The 17,219-nt window shown below is 38.1% G+C and overlaps 1 protein-coding gene across 1 annotated transcript in view; it reads right to left on the bottom strand.

The window, feature by feature from the left end:
* HS6ST3 (heparan sulfate 6-O-sulfotransferase 3) overlaps positions 1 to 17,036 on the bottom strand; it is a 579,027-nt gene extending 561,991 nt beyond the window's left edge. Inside the window, exon 1 of the mRNA XM_011355502.2 lies at positions 16,312 to 17,036. Coding sequence (XP_011353804.1) covers positions 16,312 to 17,018 — 707 coding nt within the window. The 5' untranslated portion in view covers positions 17,019 to 17,036. The remainder of the gene's footprint in view (positions 1 to 16,311) is intronic.
* Positions 17,037 to 17,219: the final 183 nt, after the last annotated feature.

Genomic DNA, 17,219 nt, shown 5'->3' with positions numbered 1-17,219 from the left:
TAAATGTCATGATCTGGCATGATAAATGCTCTCTGGCAAACATCCATAACTCCCTTACCTGCCTCCCTTGGTCAAACCCCAATCCTGGTTAAATCCAAGTGGGTATTCACTCCCTGCCTTCACCAGAGCAGTTTAATGTTGCTGAAGAAAATAAAAAAGCCATGCTAACTGGACTGGTTTCAAATTTAGAATCACAAGTCTCAAAACAGAACTCGATACTGCCAGACAGCTTACTTACCTAGGAAATTCGTGTTCCCAACTTCTTAGATAATTATTCACACCGTCTCTGCTCTCTTCAAATTTCCCATATTCCTTCCTTTCCTCTCGACTCTCAGCTAATGACCTTGCTTCATACTTCATAGAGAAAAGAGATGCAATGAGATTGACCTCATCTTTCAACTATTAATTCTTCACCTTCTTATATCTGTACTCAAATACTCTACCTTCATTTCTGTTAAAAGGGGAAGAAGATAGATGAAATCCTGTGTTCTATGATCAGATCACCTCTCATCTTCTTAAAAATATCACTCCTACAATTACCCCTCATTGCTTTATCATTCCTGTTAGCATTCAAGTGTGGCTCAGTCTCTGGCAAGGTTGCAGTCAAGCTCTTGACCAAGGCTGCAGTCTCTGAAGACTAGATGGGAGCTGAAGGATCCCCTGCCAAGCTCACTCATGGTGTTGCCGGCAAGAAGTTTCAGTTCCTTGCCATGTGGGCCTCTCTATAAGGCTGCTCAGAACACAGCTTCACCCAGAACAAGGGATTCAGGAGAAAGAAAAGAGAATACCAACACAGAAGCCACAATTCTTTCATAATGTAACCTCAGAAGTACAGCTCTTCCTTTTGATGATATTCTATTCATTAGAATCAAGTCACTGAAGTCAGCGCTGGGAGTGGAGAGAGGAATTAAGCTTTACCTCTTGAAGAAAAGAGTATCAGAATTTATGAACATATTTGTAAAACCATCGCTGCTTAAGAACTTAAAGTTATTCTAAATTGACACTGAATCAAAAACTATTTACTCAGTCTAGCATATAGTCATGGCCTTCTGTAAACTGACCTATATCCATCCCAATATCACCCTATCTCCAGCCAGTTCAAATCCTTTATTATGTGCCTTCTTTATTCCTGCAAATATTCACGCTCATTTATTCTTTTAGCATAACTTCTTCAGAACTTTTATATATAGTTCTGATTACAATACCATGAATTGTCTTAAATGTTGTGATATAAACATTTCCAAATCATTTCGTCTATGATTTACATAACTATAATTTCACTCTTTGAGAGCCAAGACAGTCTTCTCCTCAATTTCTATCCTCCCGAATGCCTGGTATTGGGCTAGGTATTTACAATCATGAATGAATCACTGAATCTAGCCAGGTACCCAGCTATAGAAAGAAATGACTTCAAAATAAAATTAGATATTTTTATATCTCTCATCAATGTCTTGAGAATATTGTTTAAATTATAAGGAATTGCCAGGCTCAGGTTTTGCCCATGGGGCAACTCTACAACCTTTCCCTTCTCTCCCTCCTCTTCTTACACCCATGTCCTCCTATAGCTTAGAACTAACTAACTTGAAGACCTGGCCCCTCTCTAGTCTCTGGAACCAATCCACAATCCTCCTGATAATGGATGTGAGAGCACTGATTAGTCTAACCCAGGACCTAGTCTCAATGTGACCTTGCACCTGTAGTGTACTCTGAAAACTGGTTTCTACACTGTTTCAAAACCCACTTTTTACGACTGTTAGGCTTCTGATTAACTAAATTCTTTGTCTTATGTTCAGGTTCCATTCTTGGTAACTGTTTTAAGGATACTTAGGATTTGTTTTAATCAGGCGTGGTATGACAAGTATACACAGAAATGACTGTCCTAAAAGAAGAAGTTTTTTATACTCACAGGTACCTAGAAATAGGAGGCAAAGCATACCATACAGGGCTACATGGGGAAGCAACAGGGTAATCCAGGAGGCAGAGGAAGGCAGAGGGGAAAATGTAGACAAGGGCCTTTATTGTGGTTTCCAAGGAGAGGAATAAGTGAGGCAGGGTAAGCAAGTTTAGAATTGGCTAGTGTGAATAATTTCAAGGAGCCCTAGGGTATAGGGCCTGTCCCAAGTTGTCTGGGGTGATTAGGACATGGGAGATAGCAGCCTGGACTATATGAGTGTGATAAAGGACGTGGCTGGGGGTATGGGCTCCAGATTAGTTGGTTTTTCATATGAAAGGCATGCTCGCTTGTTATCTCTAGGCATTAGCTAGCCCTGGGAGGGGCAGTTCCCCCAGAGTCAGCAAAGGGCCTAGATATCGAAGTATGAAATACAAAAACTAGAAACAAGGTTATTACAATAAACCACCTAGGTCTACCTTGGTCCTGCGTTGTTCCTGCCAGTACTTTCACTACCAGTCTAGATATCTGCCAAATATTCACAGTATCAGCACAGCTTAGGGATTATGAGATATAATTCTGAAGTCAGATACACCTGAGTTAAAACACCTAACTGTTCCACCAATAAACAGTTTTGCAACCATGAGCAAGTCACTTAATATCCCTAAACCTCATTCTCTCATCTGTATAATGGAGATGATAATAGTACCTACTTAAAGCAAGTACTTACAAACATAAAGCACTTTGCCTAGAGCGAACAATCAAAATGTGTCAGTAATAACGACTATTGTTTCTCCCTCTGATTTCTCTGAAACTGTACTGTATGTGATTGATATATAATAGACATTCAATAAATGTACATTGCAGTTGAGTGAACCAACAAAGTGATGCATGAAAAAAATGAATGAATAATTCCAGTTTTTTGACCAATCATAGAAATGCAACATTTTTAGCAGATGTAAATTAGAATAAACGTCAAGCTAGAATTTGGAAGTTAAGTCCTAGATCTGAAATTCAGCTTTACAATTTAATACTATGCGCCTCTCTAAAACAAGACGAATATACGATTAGTAGCCTCTCCAACATACGTCTCCCCTTTCCCTTGCTGGAAGAGCTTGGATTTTGTTCTGCTGTCCACTTGTGACTGGAGGAAGGATAATCTTATCTCCATCTTCAAGAAGAAAGCCTGGAGATCTCATTCCTGTTGCCAGTGATTGGCTTAGGGATGGGAATGTGACCCTTTCTGCTCTAGTCATTGTCTATTTGGCCAGGAATTTCTGCGACCAACTGAAGAGCTGCAGCCTTCTTGCAACCATGAGAGAAGCAGCCTATTGCCCAACTCATCAAGCTCAAGGTGGCAGAACAAAGATGTGAAAAAACACCTAGGTCCTCAGTAAAATAATGATAGCTAACATTCAATGACTGCTTCTGGTATTCCTCTAAATGTTTGTGTGCATTAATTCATATAATCCTCATTACTAATACCAGGTAGAAATGTTTACAGATTGAGAAACTGAACCCTGATAAATTTGTGCCATTTGTGCAAGGTCACATAGTAATAAATGGAAGAATCAGGATTCAAATACACAGTTGGGCTTCAGAACTTATATTCTTTGCCTGCCTCATTGGATCTGGACAATGCTATGAGAATGGAATTGACCAGTTCTCTAGGCATGTTATGAAATTTAAAATGTCTTATTATTAAGCCAATTGACAGTGTCTCAATAAAAAAAAATTAAAAAAATTAAAAAACCCTCGTGAAATGAAGGTGATGGCATCCTAATGAATAAACTCAGACTCTTCATCTGTAAAATGGGGATACTTCTATAAGCCTTGTAGTGTTGCTGTTAAGATAAACAGTTCAATAAATGATTATACCCTCTCTTCTTCTGGATCACCTTCTACTGCTAGTCATCACGCCTCTCATAGTTTTCTATCAGCTTACTGAACTCCTAAGCCTCCCCCACAGCCCATGAGCTATGTGTACTTCTAGGTCTTTGCTCATGCAAATATATATATCTTCCTGGAAGTGACCAGGCATGCCTCCAATATAAAAAGCTCATTACTAAGCAAAATTATTCTGCCTGTAGATCTTTATTGCAATGCGAACTCTAGATTCTGGAACATTTTTTTCTTTGCTAAAGTAACTTTTTGCTTTCTTTGTAATTAACTGCAAAACCAAATATGTAGTGAACAATTCAATGGAGTATCACATCCTAAATCAGCTTAAATGAAGAAGAGTTACAGTCTCAGCTCACGTTCAGCACATATTAAATGATAGCAATAATTTATAGCTATCATATGAAGGTAATGATAAAGTTCTGAATATAAAACTAAAAATCTCAATTTTAGGATAACTTTTTCAAAAAGGTAAAGCAATGGAGAGAAAAAAAAATTGTTCCTTGATCTGTTCCCTGGAAAAAAGGTTTTCTGATAGTCTAAGGGAAAGACATGCATTTTGATAAGCGGTTTATGATATATTACAACCTGTTTTAAAAGAAACTGCTCATTACTCTAACAAATTGTTGAGCTGAATGCATATTTTACATGTTTTTCAACTGCATCTTTTCATTTCCAAGTTTTGAAACTTTAGTTGGGCACAGGGAGCACGGCAGAGGTAATGCAGATAGCATTAATATGATGGCTAAGTGGAGGGCCAGAGAAGGGAGGGAGCAATTGGGGGGATCATTTTATGAACATTATAGATGCCTAACTAATGTAGTGTATACTTAAAACTAATTTAAATAAATAAATTTATTTTTAAAAAAGAGCTGAATTATATATTCATTGCATTTCCAAAATTCAACTTTCCTTCCTTTATATTCTATATCAAAAGGCCTCTCACCATCAATTTTAAATTTAAATTTGTATAGTACTTTGTGCTTTATAAAGTAACTTCATAGTCATTTACTTAAACTACAACTCTAAACAAGGAAATAAGACACATATTCTTATCCAAATTCTTATCCAATAAATTAGTACATTTATGCCTATTTTCTTTCATTCTTTCATTTATTCAGTCAACATTTATTTGATTAGCCATTATGCAGTGGCATGATTCTAGGCACTAAAAATGCAGAAGGAAACAAATAAGTCACTTACTTAAATTTTGGCAAGAAAGCTACACAATAAATAAATAAACATATCAGTGAGGAAGCCTGGATTCAAATGCTGGTTGCTTGGTCACAAATTTAGAGTTCTTTTCAGGATACCATCCTGCTTCTTTGGTCAAAATTAGCTAATCCAAAAGCACTCTGTGCCATGAGTTTTAGCGATTTGATTTCTTGGGCTCAAATTTCTTTGGGTTTCCAAAAGTTCCCAGATTTTTCCCACCCCTCTGATGTGATTCAGTGGACAGGTGCCAAAACAGTATTTAAGAACAAACACATTCAGAGCACAGATAGGTACAGATGATCATTTCCCATCTCTTGAAAACAAGAGAATTGTGTATTTAAAAATTTACTTGAAAAAGGAAACATATATATACCTGTACAAATACATACACATAAATTTTAAAATACAAATTAATATCCTGCAAGAATCTACTCATTTAGTTACCAGCAGTCATCTGGCTATACAATATCGCTATAAGACAGCATTGCTAATGACTCTCCCTTGCCCGTTTTCTTTCTCACAGCACTCACTAGTAAGTTAATTTGTTCATGTATCATTAGTAATTCATGACTTATTTGTGAAAGTGCAGGGACAGCACTACTACAGACCTAATACAATGAATATCTTATTAGGAAGAAATTAACAAATGAATTGTTGCCAATCAATAGGTGTTGAAAAGAAAATTACAATGATAGTAAAGCCTAAATAATTTATATACGATATTGATTTTTACATTACATTAATTATTCTTTATAGCACACATAAGGAACTTGGGGAATAAAACTTACAAAGCAAAGAAATTTATCTGTGCTGGTGTAATAGGCTTAAGTCTGAATTTAAAAAGACAAAAAATGGGTCATGACAGTTGACAAATATTTTTATTCTAAAAATGCATCAGTTAATAAATTTGACTCTTCCAGGATACCTAAGTTGCTTCACATTGTCTAGTAGTTTTCTACACAACACTTTTGATATTTGTCAATAGAAATACTGATTTAACGGTTTATTAATAGATATATTAGAAATAGAACTATTCATTAATCCACTTCTTTCATTGCATATATGGAAGGTACAATGACAAGCTTAATGAAGCTATGTGAGAAAGAAAATCTTCTCCGACATCTCTCCCAGATTCTTTAAGTGAATTAGACTTAGATCCAGTTGTACAGAGTATAGGTTCCTTAGCGCTAATAACTTTCATAGCCAGCAGAAAACAATTCCTAAGGCAAATTTATTATGGCAAGTAACTTTCATACAGAGTCATTGGCCTGAAGATGATCCTCATGTTTACAGACGATGGCTGACCCTAGCCATGTCACAAAATGGAGTCCTAGAGAACAAAAAAAGAGGATCGTGTGTAAAGGAGGACTGTGAAAAAGAGGATGGAGGCTGGTATGTTCTTCATGGATAATATTCTTACCAGCAACTCAAAATTCCCTCCTATGGATGAGAGAAATGAACTTAACACCCTCACATGAATCCCAATAGATGTACTAGGTACAGATAGTGAACTGAACATTGTTTTGTCATCTACAGATACATATGTGGAATAGTAGTTTGCTCATGGCATTCTGGCTCTTGGAATTAAAGTAGTGAATTGATAGTTTTTGTGTCCAGTTTTCTCAGACACCAACTTTACTTAATATTTTTCAGTATCCAATGTTAGGAGATTCCAGGTTCATAATGTTTTGCACAGAGTTGCATGTATGTATACTTTCAAGCATTTCATATCTCCACCCAAATAAATATGGAAATATGTTTCAAAAGTCATTTAAAACTAAAAACATTAGAACAGTTTCAAATGTAATACAGTTCCTTTCCTTCCCTCACCTTTTACCTTCAGAGACTTAAAGCCACACAAATATTATTCTGAATGTTCTTGGAAGAAAATTAAGCAGCAGAAAGCTTCTCATCTTATAAATACACTTTTGCAAACTACAGCCAATTTTGCAAACTATTTTGTCATGCCTCAACAAATACTGTCATATAACTTAAAATTCATAAAATACCACACAGAAACGTAATGTAAAAATATGAGTTATATACTATGCATAATACAGATCTAACTCCCCAAATCTGTCACTATTACCAACTGAATCTGTAGTACTAAGATGACAAAACACCCAAATTTATCATTATTTTTATTACTCAGCAAAAAGTCACTTGTCTATGTGACTATTCTTCTGCTGAGTGCCTTTTGCTGCATTCACCATTCTTTACATGGAGACTAATGGCCCATACAGAAAACATGTGATACAAGTACTAAAAGAAAGAGTATTTATTCTCGGCCTCATATATAGAACTGAACAGGGCATTCATAAAATGAAGTAGAAAAAATTTCCAACTATTTCAAGGCACTGTGCTAGTTATTCTCCATTTCCATCCCTCCTACCCCTACAAACCCAATTCCATACTCCATCTTTCTCTGCCTTGCCAAAGCCCATGGAATCAATGAGCTCTCTAGTCCTTTAGCTTCCAGGAGGATTCAGGCAATGGAAAACAATAGAAAGAGATGGAGAGGTGGGAAGAGAAAGTAATCAAGGTATTTCCTCTCCTACCCCTTCTTCTCTGCCTGATTTCTACAAATAGCTCCTGTGGGGAAGCCCTTCATACTATTGAGACTATATAGCTCCCGTAAGGCTCCAGCAGACAATGCATACTGACAACATGTTCTCTCCCTTTCACACTTCAGGCCCAGGGTGATTAACAGTTTCCCCTTGTTACTAGCAGCAAGGTACCTCAGGTCCAGTGCTGGTGCCTTTACCCCATCCATAACTGTAACTAGTCCCTTCACAATACCAGAGTGTGTCCTTGTTTACTACCAGAACCCTGATTAATACAGCTACCAGTAAATACCAGTCTGATACAGAAAAGGAATGTATAAGTAAATAAAATAACATCAGCAGCATTCAAATACACCAGCACTCTAAGATAGCCTTAAAGAGAGCTGATTACGTCCCATAAATGTACTAATGAGACAAATGTTGCACCCAAGATAAATTTCTGACCTCTACTTTCATTAGTACCTTCCTTCTGATTTGGTTCTTTTAGGATTTCATTCTTCACCTTGACTACTTTTGTCCTTCTGCTCTCCCTCTCTGTAGCAGCCTTCTAATTTACACTCTGCATTATCACTGTCTGTACTCTCTTCGTTGGCATGTCACCGCATTCTTTACTATATTATACTGGTCTTACCTTGAAATTTCCACACACAGGTTACGTTACTGCATATCTATCTTTAAAATCATGTTTACTCTTCTTTCTAGGTCTATGTTTTCACTTTTGAAGTAAACCTATAAAATTCTACAAATTCCCAATTAGAATCCACAAAATATAGAAGCTATCATTCAGGTTTACAGCTATACATCCATAACCTTGACTTCTTTGGAAGAAATATTCTGTAAAATCTAACAAATAAATATGGAGGACATCAAGGTGGTTAGCATTTCTACTCTTATGTTTATAAAGAAACTTGAATGCAGAGGAAACCATGAACATAAAGTATTAAATGCAAGGTTCTGACAACAAATGACATTTAGCAATAAAAGCAGGGTAAGATATTAATAATAGTAATGAACTACTAATATTTATGTGCCCACAGGCAACTAATTCAATTTCACTGCAGGATTGCTTCATTTATGAATTTAATTGTGTTTAAACATTTTTTGTTGCTGTTTCATTAATTTCCCACAAAAAAATAAAATGATATACTGAAGAAATGTTGTTCCATTCAACATTATTCATTAAGTGTCCATTCAGTGTCCAGGTATCTTAAGAATTAACATTTACTTTGATCATTTATGGCTTTAAAAGCTTGCAAATTCACTTTTGCATCATTCAGGATGAAAAGTTCCAGATTCAAAAAGGATAGTACAGGTTTATCTATCATTGTGTTTTTACACAAAACAGCACGAATATATGAGTCCAATGAGAAAATAACAGCTAATCCTTCTATGTGTCAGGGTGTGTTTGAAGAGTGCTACACATATTATCGACCCTCACCATGAGATAGTACTATTATTCCTCCCATTTTTTAGGGAAGGAAATTGAAGTACAGAGCAGGTAACTGACTTATTCTGGGTTATATGACAGTAAGTGGTTGAGCCACATTAAAATCTAGCTAGTTTGACTTTACAGTCCATGCTCTTAAACATTACCCTAATAACATTCACGAATTGGGCATAAGTATAATTTTCAGTGATTTTCAGGTGATAAATTTGTCATTGAGTTTTTTCCAATTTCTTTTGAGGACTTTCTCTCTAATTCAGGGTCTCTTCCCATTGCTCTCCAATATCATAATCTCTAACTACAACACCTTACCTCGACCATCTGACTTTGACCAGTAGTAATCCAGGGTCTACATTACTTATGCTTTTTCACCCTCCCATCCTACATCAAAGTTCCTATGCTCTCCATTTAAGCTGATTTTTCACGAAGTGAAAATGAATAAGATTAGCCTTCCCAAGAGGCAAGTACATCTGTTTGTACCCAACTGAATTTCTGATTTGTGGCATAATGTCTAATAGTAGAAACCTCTTAGAATGGTCCAATAAGCTCTGGCCTCCATACTTACTTTTACTCCTCTTCTAGAGAATCAGAGGAATTATGGAAGGCTACTGCTAACAATTTATATTAGACACAAGAATTTTCATCTGAATAAGAGAGTCATGACACAAAACATTTAATAATTTCTTCTTTTAAAGAACCAGTCTTATCAAGTTATGCTGATAGTTTTACAAGGTAAGCTAGAATATACAGTATATTTTTAGATGACATTTATTTAGCAGCTTCTAGAGGTCAATCTCTGTGCTGGAAATTTACATGTGTTTTACTGAGCAACTATATTTGCTAGAGGAAGATATAAACAAATAACATTCTCAAAGTTAAATGTTTAGTAGACTTCCCAACACATAGTTAACTTATATTAGCCAATTAAAATCAACAGAGAATATATACATGATATCCATAATTTAACAAACTCAAAAACAAGATAAATGATTATTACAAACTATTAATTTGGGTTCTTCATTTGTTTTCATACTAAACCTATTTCTTGGCCCAATAATCAATTTATTTCATGATTCTTAATATCACATTAGGATTTGCCAGTCTCAATTAAACCTGTTTAATTCATTATCAAGCATAAATAACTTTTAAATGCCATAAGCTTCTGATTGTCCTTAGTCAAAATGACATGATAATAATTAGCATGAGGGAATAATAATATAAGAGTCTAAGATTAAGCAAATCCACTTTGTTAGTGGCTAAATTTACCTAGTTCCCAATTACATGAATATTTATATTTCTCTAAAATCAACCCTTTCAAAAATCCCACGGTAACCTGAAAGAAAAAAGGCAAAAAATAAATCATCTATTACCACTTCTAATTTTAGCTCCACAACTCAAAAAAAAAAAAAAAAAGAAATCGAAAGGGTTTAATTCAATCTCCTGATTTACAGCAAATATTGGTGGTTTGAACCGGAAACAATACATAAAGAGACCCTGCAATAAACATATAAGTGGAGAATGGCACATACACAGAACAATTTCATATCTCCTTAGTTTTACTCTCCATAAAAACTTGATGGTGAAAATTAACCTTCTTTGCAGGTCAACATTTCTAATTAGAAGAGACATCAAAAAGAATATGTTTAGAAAGCAGTATGGGCCATAATATTCCAGATTGTCTTTGAAACAGAGCTCTTCAGCCTCCTTATATATTTTAGCCTGCTGTCTAAAGGAAAAGCAATAACCAGATGATGTTTCAAAGTGGTTATGGCTTTTTGTGGCAAGCTGTGTTATATTTTTTCATCTTACCTTTTTATACTTATTAAGAAGCAGACATTCTAGTACACAAGACCTATTTATTATTCTTGAGTCTGAATGTATAAAACAGCCTATACCATCAACGTGTGCCTGACCAAAAGTTTCCTTGGTAAAAATATCTATAAATGTTTGAGAACTGACTAGCTTATTTATAATCTTTTTTTTTTCTTTTTCTTTTTGGTTTGATTTTGTTTTCTCTTGGCAGGAAAAGGGAGGAGAATGATACCCTGAGATTAGGTTAGAACACAACCTTAAAATAAAAGGCCATACAAGCTAGGCTCTTTCCCAGGAAGAATTTCCTTTTACACCATCAGTGGTTTATGGGTCAAGTCTAAAGTTTTCACTGCTGGGGAGCACACCATTTCACAAAAGAGTTCATTCTCATTTTAGATTGTTATAAATATTTTAGGAAGTTCTTTCTTACTCTGACTTGAATCTTTATCTCATCACTTCTATCTCACTTATCTTAGTTCTATTGTTTGGAGAAATACAGACCAAGTCTCTTCCATCTTCCTCCTTTGAGCATTTAAAGGCAACTTTTATGTCTCTTTATTTTTCTGATCTTCATATTGAATATTATCATTTTCTTCACTATTCCTCCCATGACATAGTTCCTAGACACTGCAAATAAACCACAGTCATAATCTGACTTAAAATTTTTCCTAAAGAGAATGCAAAGAAGAGATCTGAAGGTTCATTTGCTTCTCATTTATTTATATCTGTAACTGACATAATTGGAAGGACTATCTGAAACTCACTGGTCCACCCAGGAGCTGTATCTGTACTACCTCCCCTTCTTGCGATCACACACACACACACACACACACACACACACACACCAGTCATGGGATGGTTCTGTAATACAAGGTGGATCAGAGAACCTCATCTCCCTGGCCACACTGATTGGCTGAAAGAATAGTCACAAGTTCCAACCTGGACTAATCAGAGTCATCCCCCAAGATTTCAAACTGGAACTCAGAGAAGACCTGCTTTCCTCTCAGCTTGTGGAGCTATTAGATATGACAGCCATTTACTCATTTCACAGAATAAGACAATTTGAGAGAATGCAGTCAAGATGTAAAAAAAGTGTGGGGAGAAAGACCACAAATCTCCAGTTCCAGCCATTTTTGAAACCAACTCTACCCCTACTTTTCCTATTGTCTGGTTATAAAGCCAATAATTTCTCTGTGGCTGAACTAAGTTTGAGTTAGGTTTGTACCATCTGCAGTACAGAAGGTATTGTCTAATATAGAATTCATAAGGTTCCAACTGCTCTCACAGGACCAATAGAACACAGATCATAATAGAGAAAAATTGCCAACCCACCCTACAAAAGGTTTGGATGGAATCTCTTTCCAGGACTATTTAAGAATGAGAGCAATACTCACCAAAGATCAAGGTCTATTTTCCTTAGTAACCTAAGTTTATAGGCTGATACTATTTGTCTAAAACTGTATTCCTAGAACGATCATAGTGCCTGGCATATAGTAGGTGCTTAAGACACTTTCTACTATATTTTTAATAATAAACAAAAGAAACAGTAGCCAAAACATTGAATATACATTACTAAAATGAAGACCTGAGTGCCCTGGGGAAACCTTAGACAAATCAGCTCACTTCCTTAAAATCAGTTACCCACTTGCCATATAAACTGTGGGACTAGATTATCTCATCAGTCTATTTTACTCATAAAATGTTATGATTCTATCCATATTCACCAATGGCAAAGAAAAGTCTAGTAAAGACCTGGGCATGCAGACAAAGGAGGAAAGCATACAGTAATAAAGAAATATGTAATTGGGGAAAAAAGCAAAAGAAAAGTAATGGGAAGAAATCATCAGAGATATGATAAAAGTGGTCATCAAATATGCTATCTTCCTATTAGTTTCCTATTTTATTCTAACCAATTTCTGTGGTCAGAAATGCCCTCTGTGCGGGATCCAAACTGCCCGTCACCAAGCCTTGCCCTTCCTGGGTTCATAAAATCCATATGGTGGTTCCTTCAACTCCACCATGCATCTCCGTTTAGTGCTGGCCTCCCACTTCCCACCTCCTCTCTCACCATGCCAGTCAGTGTTTCTTGTCACCAACAGAAGATATATCCAATTATATTGTGTGCCACCCATTCTTGTCTCCCATCCTGTTCCCTGAAGACTGACGCCCAAATGATGATAATTTTCCACTTATTTCTTATGTTTGGAACTTAGCATTCTGTCTCAATACAATCATAAAATGGCATTTCTATAAATTGTGTCCCATTTATACTGGGTGGCTCTAAGGATTGACTTCAGATCCTCTTATGAAAGAAGGCCTTGATTCAGGAAAATATTATTACAGTTAACAATTGATGTCTCAGTATCACTATATACCTGCATATTAAGTACTATATGCCAGCATATTATACTATGAATAAACACTATGCTAAGCATTTTGTATGCATTTTCTTAGTTTTCATAACACCTGTTAGAGAAGTACTAATTATTACTTATGCTTTAAAGATGAAGAATCTGAGGCTCAGCAGGAGTAACTTACTCCTGGTTACACAGTTAGTAAGCACAAGAGCCATATCCATCTGACTCCAGAATCCCTGCTCTGACCCATTACATAATTCACGGGAGCACTGATCTCTGTGAGAAATGGGGATGGGACATCTTCGAGGGGACCAAAAGAAATCAAAGAACTAAAGTCAACATGATCTACTTCTCAATCTTGCTTAGAGTCAGTCCTATCTGAAGAACCTTGTTCCCATTATGTATTAATAGATTATCTGCCATTTTGCATTGTGGAAATGCACCCTCCATTATCCAGGCTAATGTGGTTGGCTGTAGAATGCCGTACACAGACATTCCAATGACAGACAACTAATTCTATCTCCTGTATGAGGAAGATGCTACTGAACATCTCTTCAACTTTTTCCCTATAGATTTTCATGCACAGCAACTCACATAAACCACAAATATTCTGTCCTACAGCATCTCGAGAAGAAAAGTAATTGAGAATACCAGGCTGGGGAGAGAGGATAAAGAAAAAAAGGAAGAAAGATTATAAAAAGTGCTATTCCCCGCCAAAAATAGAAACATTACCACAAAAATTAAAAATTAAAAAAAAAGCCAACTAGCGCAGGCTGGTTATCTGATAACTTGTAATTCAGGAAGAAATAAATGTTCGTGGTCCATTGCTAAACAAAGAAAAGCATTGGACTGTGCAATAGAACTGCATGTTCAAATAGCAAAGGTGGAAACTCCCTACGTCATAGAGTAGAAAGATAGTGAGTTTTTCTATAGAAGTGAGACCTTGCTGCTTCAATCTATATTGGGTCTGTAGCAGCAGCATCATTTCATCACTAAGCCAAAATTTCATTACTTTTAGATTCCATAATCTCTAATTCTTCCAAAATCTTCATCTACTCACTAAGACTTCTGTAAACATCAATAGAAAATACTGCTGATCCCTACTGAAGGGTCATTAAACGTTTCTATGTGATAATCAAAGTCTCTAGTTTTGGTGAAATATTAGCTGGGATTCAGACTAGCAAACTCTTTGGGGTCATTCTCTCTTACTGAAATAACAATTTTGTTTGTTAGGAAGTTTGGAAGTAATAATTGGAAAACTGTTTTATGGCCAAGTAATATGTATAGTGCCAGCCAGGTGCTGGATTGACTGGGGGGATCACTTCATAAATTGTGGATGTCTGACCATTGTGCTTTAACTAATATAAAGTAATGTAGGATGTCAATTGTAATTGAAAAATAAAACATAAATAAATAAATAAATAAATAAATAAATAAATAATAAGTAAAGTCCTAGATTTGATGAAGACCTGGAAAATAAGTTCTATGTATATATATTTAGAGAGAGAGAGAGAGAGAGAGAGACAGACAGACAGACAGACAGACAGACACAGAGAGACAGAGAGACAGAGAGACAGAGAGAGACAGAGAGCGCGCGAGCGAACGCACGAGAGCCAGAGAGCAAGAGATACATTTAAAATACAATTACTAGCACCTCTGAAATAAATTTTAAAATAAAGCCTACCTTTCAATTAAAAAAAAAAAAGAAAAGAAAGACTGTTTTAAGTTAAAATAGAGGAGCAGGCTTTAAAATATTATACAATTAGAAATATTTAAAAGTAAAGGCTCCTTAAAATATACTAAGGAAAGAGCCTAATGCTTTCATTCCAAGTCTAACCAATTTCCATTAAACAGAGAAAGAAGCAGAAAGGAGAGGAAGCATTTGAAAAACTGCCAGAGTAAAAAAAAAAAAAAAAAAATCCCATAATGAAATTTTGCTCATTCTTGGAGAAATGAAGTAGAATTAGATGCTTCAGTGATGGTGAATTCCGGAATCTGGGTAGCTGCCAGTAAATGAAGCTTTTCCATAATGTCAAATGCAAAAGCTATCTGATATCAACATATTGAGCTTGAGTTTTTAAATTCCTATTTCCTTACACCAAATTGTTTGAAACCTTTGAGATAAAAACTTCAATAAAGTAGTGTTTCAAGCTTTTAATACTTTAGTCCCTTGAGCAAGTATGTCAGATTAATCTTCAAATTGCAGTGGGCAGAAAGAACATTCAACCAAATTCTTAAGCCCATGCCTCTCTCAGAGGATGTTAATAATGTAAGCAGTTTCATTGGCTATTAAGATGTCAAACTTTCCTAATTTTCAACAGTATTACTATTTAAAAGGGGAAGGGAGGAAGAAGGCCATTCTCTCCTGAAAGGAAGAAATTTTACTTACTATATTTTTGTATCCACTTAGCATTTAGCACAGTGCTAGGCACAGAGCAGGCATTTAACAAATGCTTTTGGAATGAGTTGATGGATTGGCCTGGGGGAGAGTGAAAATCTTGCTTAGAACAGCATGAGTCAAAATCCTGGCATTGCTCAGCAACAAAAACCATCTCCAGAATTAGGGTTATCGAGGTAGAGCAGGAATTTGAATGTGTATCTTCAAAGTGCCATCAAGAGAATTGTTTCCAGAGCTGGCAAGCAGCCACCCAAGAGCCACTTAAAGAGGAATTAGACTTCCCTCAAGCTTCACCTTGCCTGGAAAACTCCCGCCCTGCCTTTCTACGCCGAGCTCCTTCTGCCTTTACTGGGTTTGGGTTTCCACACACAGCACTTAGGTCCAAGATTCAACCTCGTTTATCTAACCCAGGCCTTCTCACCATTCCACGGTTTTCTGAACGTCCGCTCCGAGGGACGCCACACCGTTCTAGGCACAAGGAAGGACACACAGGACGGCTCCGGACACCTTTGAAGGTGAAAGGGGAGTGGTGGGAAGCAATGGGGGTAGGGGAGGAGCGAGTTCAAGACTAGAGCACTATCCAGAGGTTTCTTGTCCCCTTCCCAAAGCCTCTGCCCCAACTGCTGTAAAACGCTGGGGAACCACCAAGAACGCTCAGAGCAGCCCATGGTTGGGACTAGGGAAAGAACAGCGGGAGGTGGCAAGAAGCGAGACGGAGCAGGGGACAGTACCTGGTGTGGCTGTGGTTGCGGGGACAGTCTTTCTTCTCCATGATGGCCGGCACACAGTTGGTGAGCTCCGTCCAGTCTGCGTGCAGTCCGCAGCTCCAGCCAGTAGAGAAGCGGGAGAAGAGCCACGTTTCCTTCTTGCCCGGCCGGTGGCAGGTGCACTTCTTCTGGCCCGCTTTGCAGCTACACGGCTGCTCCAGCCGGATGTTCTTCACCAGGTGCCGGCCGAACGTGGTGCCCCCGGTCTTCTGGATGTGCAGGAACACGATCACGTCGCGCCCTTTTATGTTGAAATCCACAAAGCGAGTCAGGTCCTTCAGGGTGAAATTGAAGCGCGGCACGAACCGGGGCAGGGAGCCGTTCTCAGGGGACTCGGGGTCCGGCTCCTCTTCCTCCTCTCCCTCCTCCTCCTCCTCCGGGTCCCCTGGCTCCTCGTCCTCGTCTTCCGGCGCCACGGCCCCCAGGGGCCCCTCGGGCGGCCCCCGGGGTGGCGGGGGCAGCTGGGGCCGTCGCTCCCAGTCCTCGAGCGGCACCTGTGCCCGGCGGGCCGGACCCGGGGCGGCAGGCTGGCTGGCCTCCCCGGCGCGGGGCTGCTCCCCGAAGTTGGCGCAGGAGCTGGTGCAGGAGGGGGACACGTACTGGTACATGATGACCACGAAGAGGAGAGTGAGCACCGGCGTCAGCAGCCACTTGTTGAACCTTTCATCCATGGTCCCGCTCTCAGGCCGGCAGGCGAAGCGGTGGTGGCAGCGGCGCCGACTGGCGCCGGCTCGGAAGTTTCGGGGACTCAGGGGCGCGGCTCCGAGCCCGCCGCTCCTCCATGCCCCTGACGCCGAGGCTTGCGGCTGGCTAGCGGCCCCGCGGCACTCCGGCACTCGAGGCTGGCAGACCCGGGCCTGCGAAGCGAGCGG

This window comes from Pteropus vampyrus, unplaced genomic scaffold (assembly GCF_000151845.1).
Source record: "Pteropus vampyrus isolate Shadow unplaced genomic scaffold, Pvam_2.0 Scaffold21, whole genome shotgun sequence".
Classification (NCBI taxonomy): Eukaryota; Metazoa; Chordata; class Mammalia; order Chiroptera; family Pteropodidae; genus Pteropus; species Pteropus vampyrus.
This window is presented reverse-complemented; position numbering and strand designations above follow the sequence as displayed.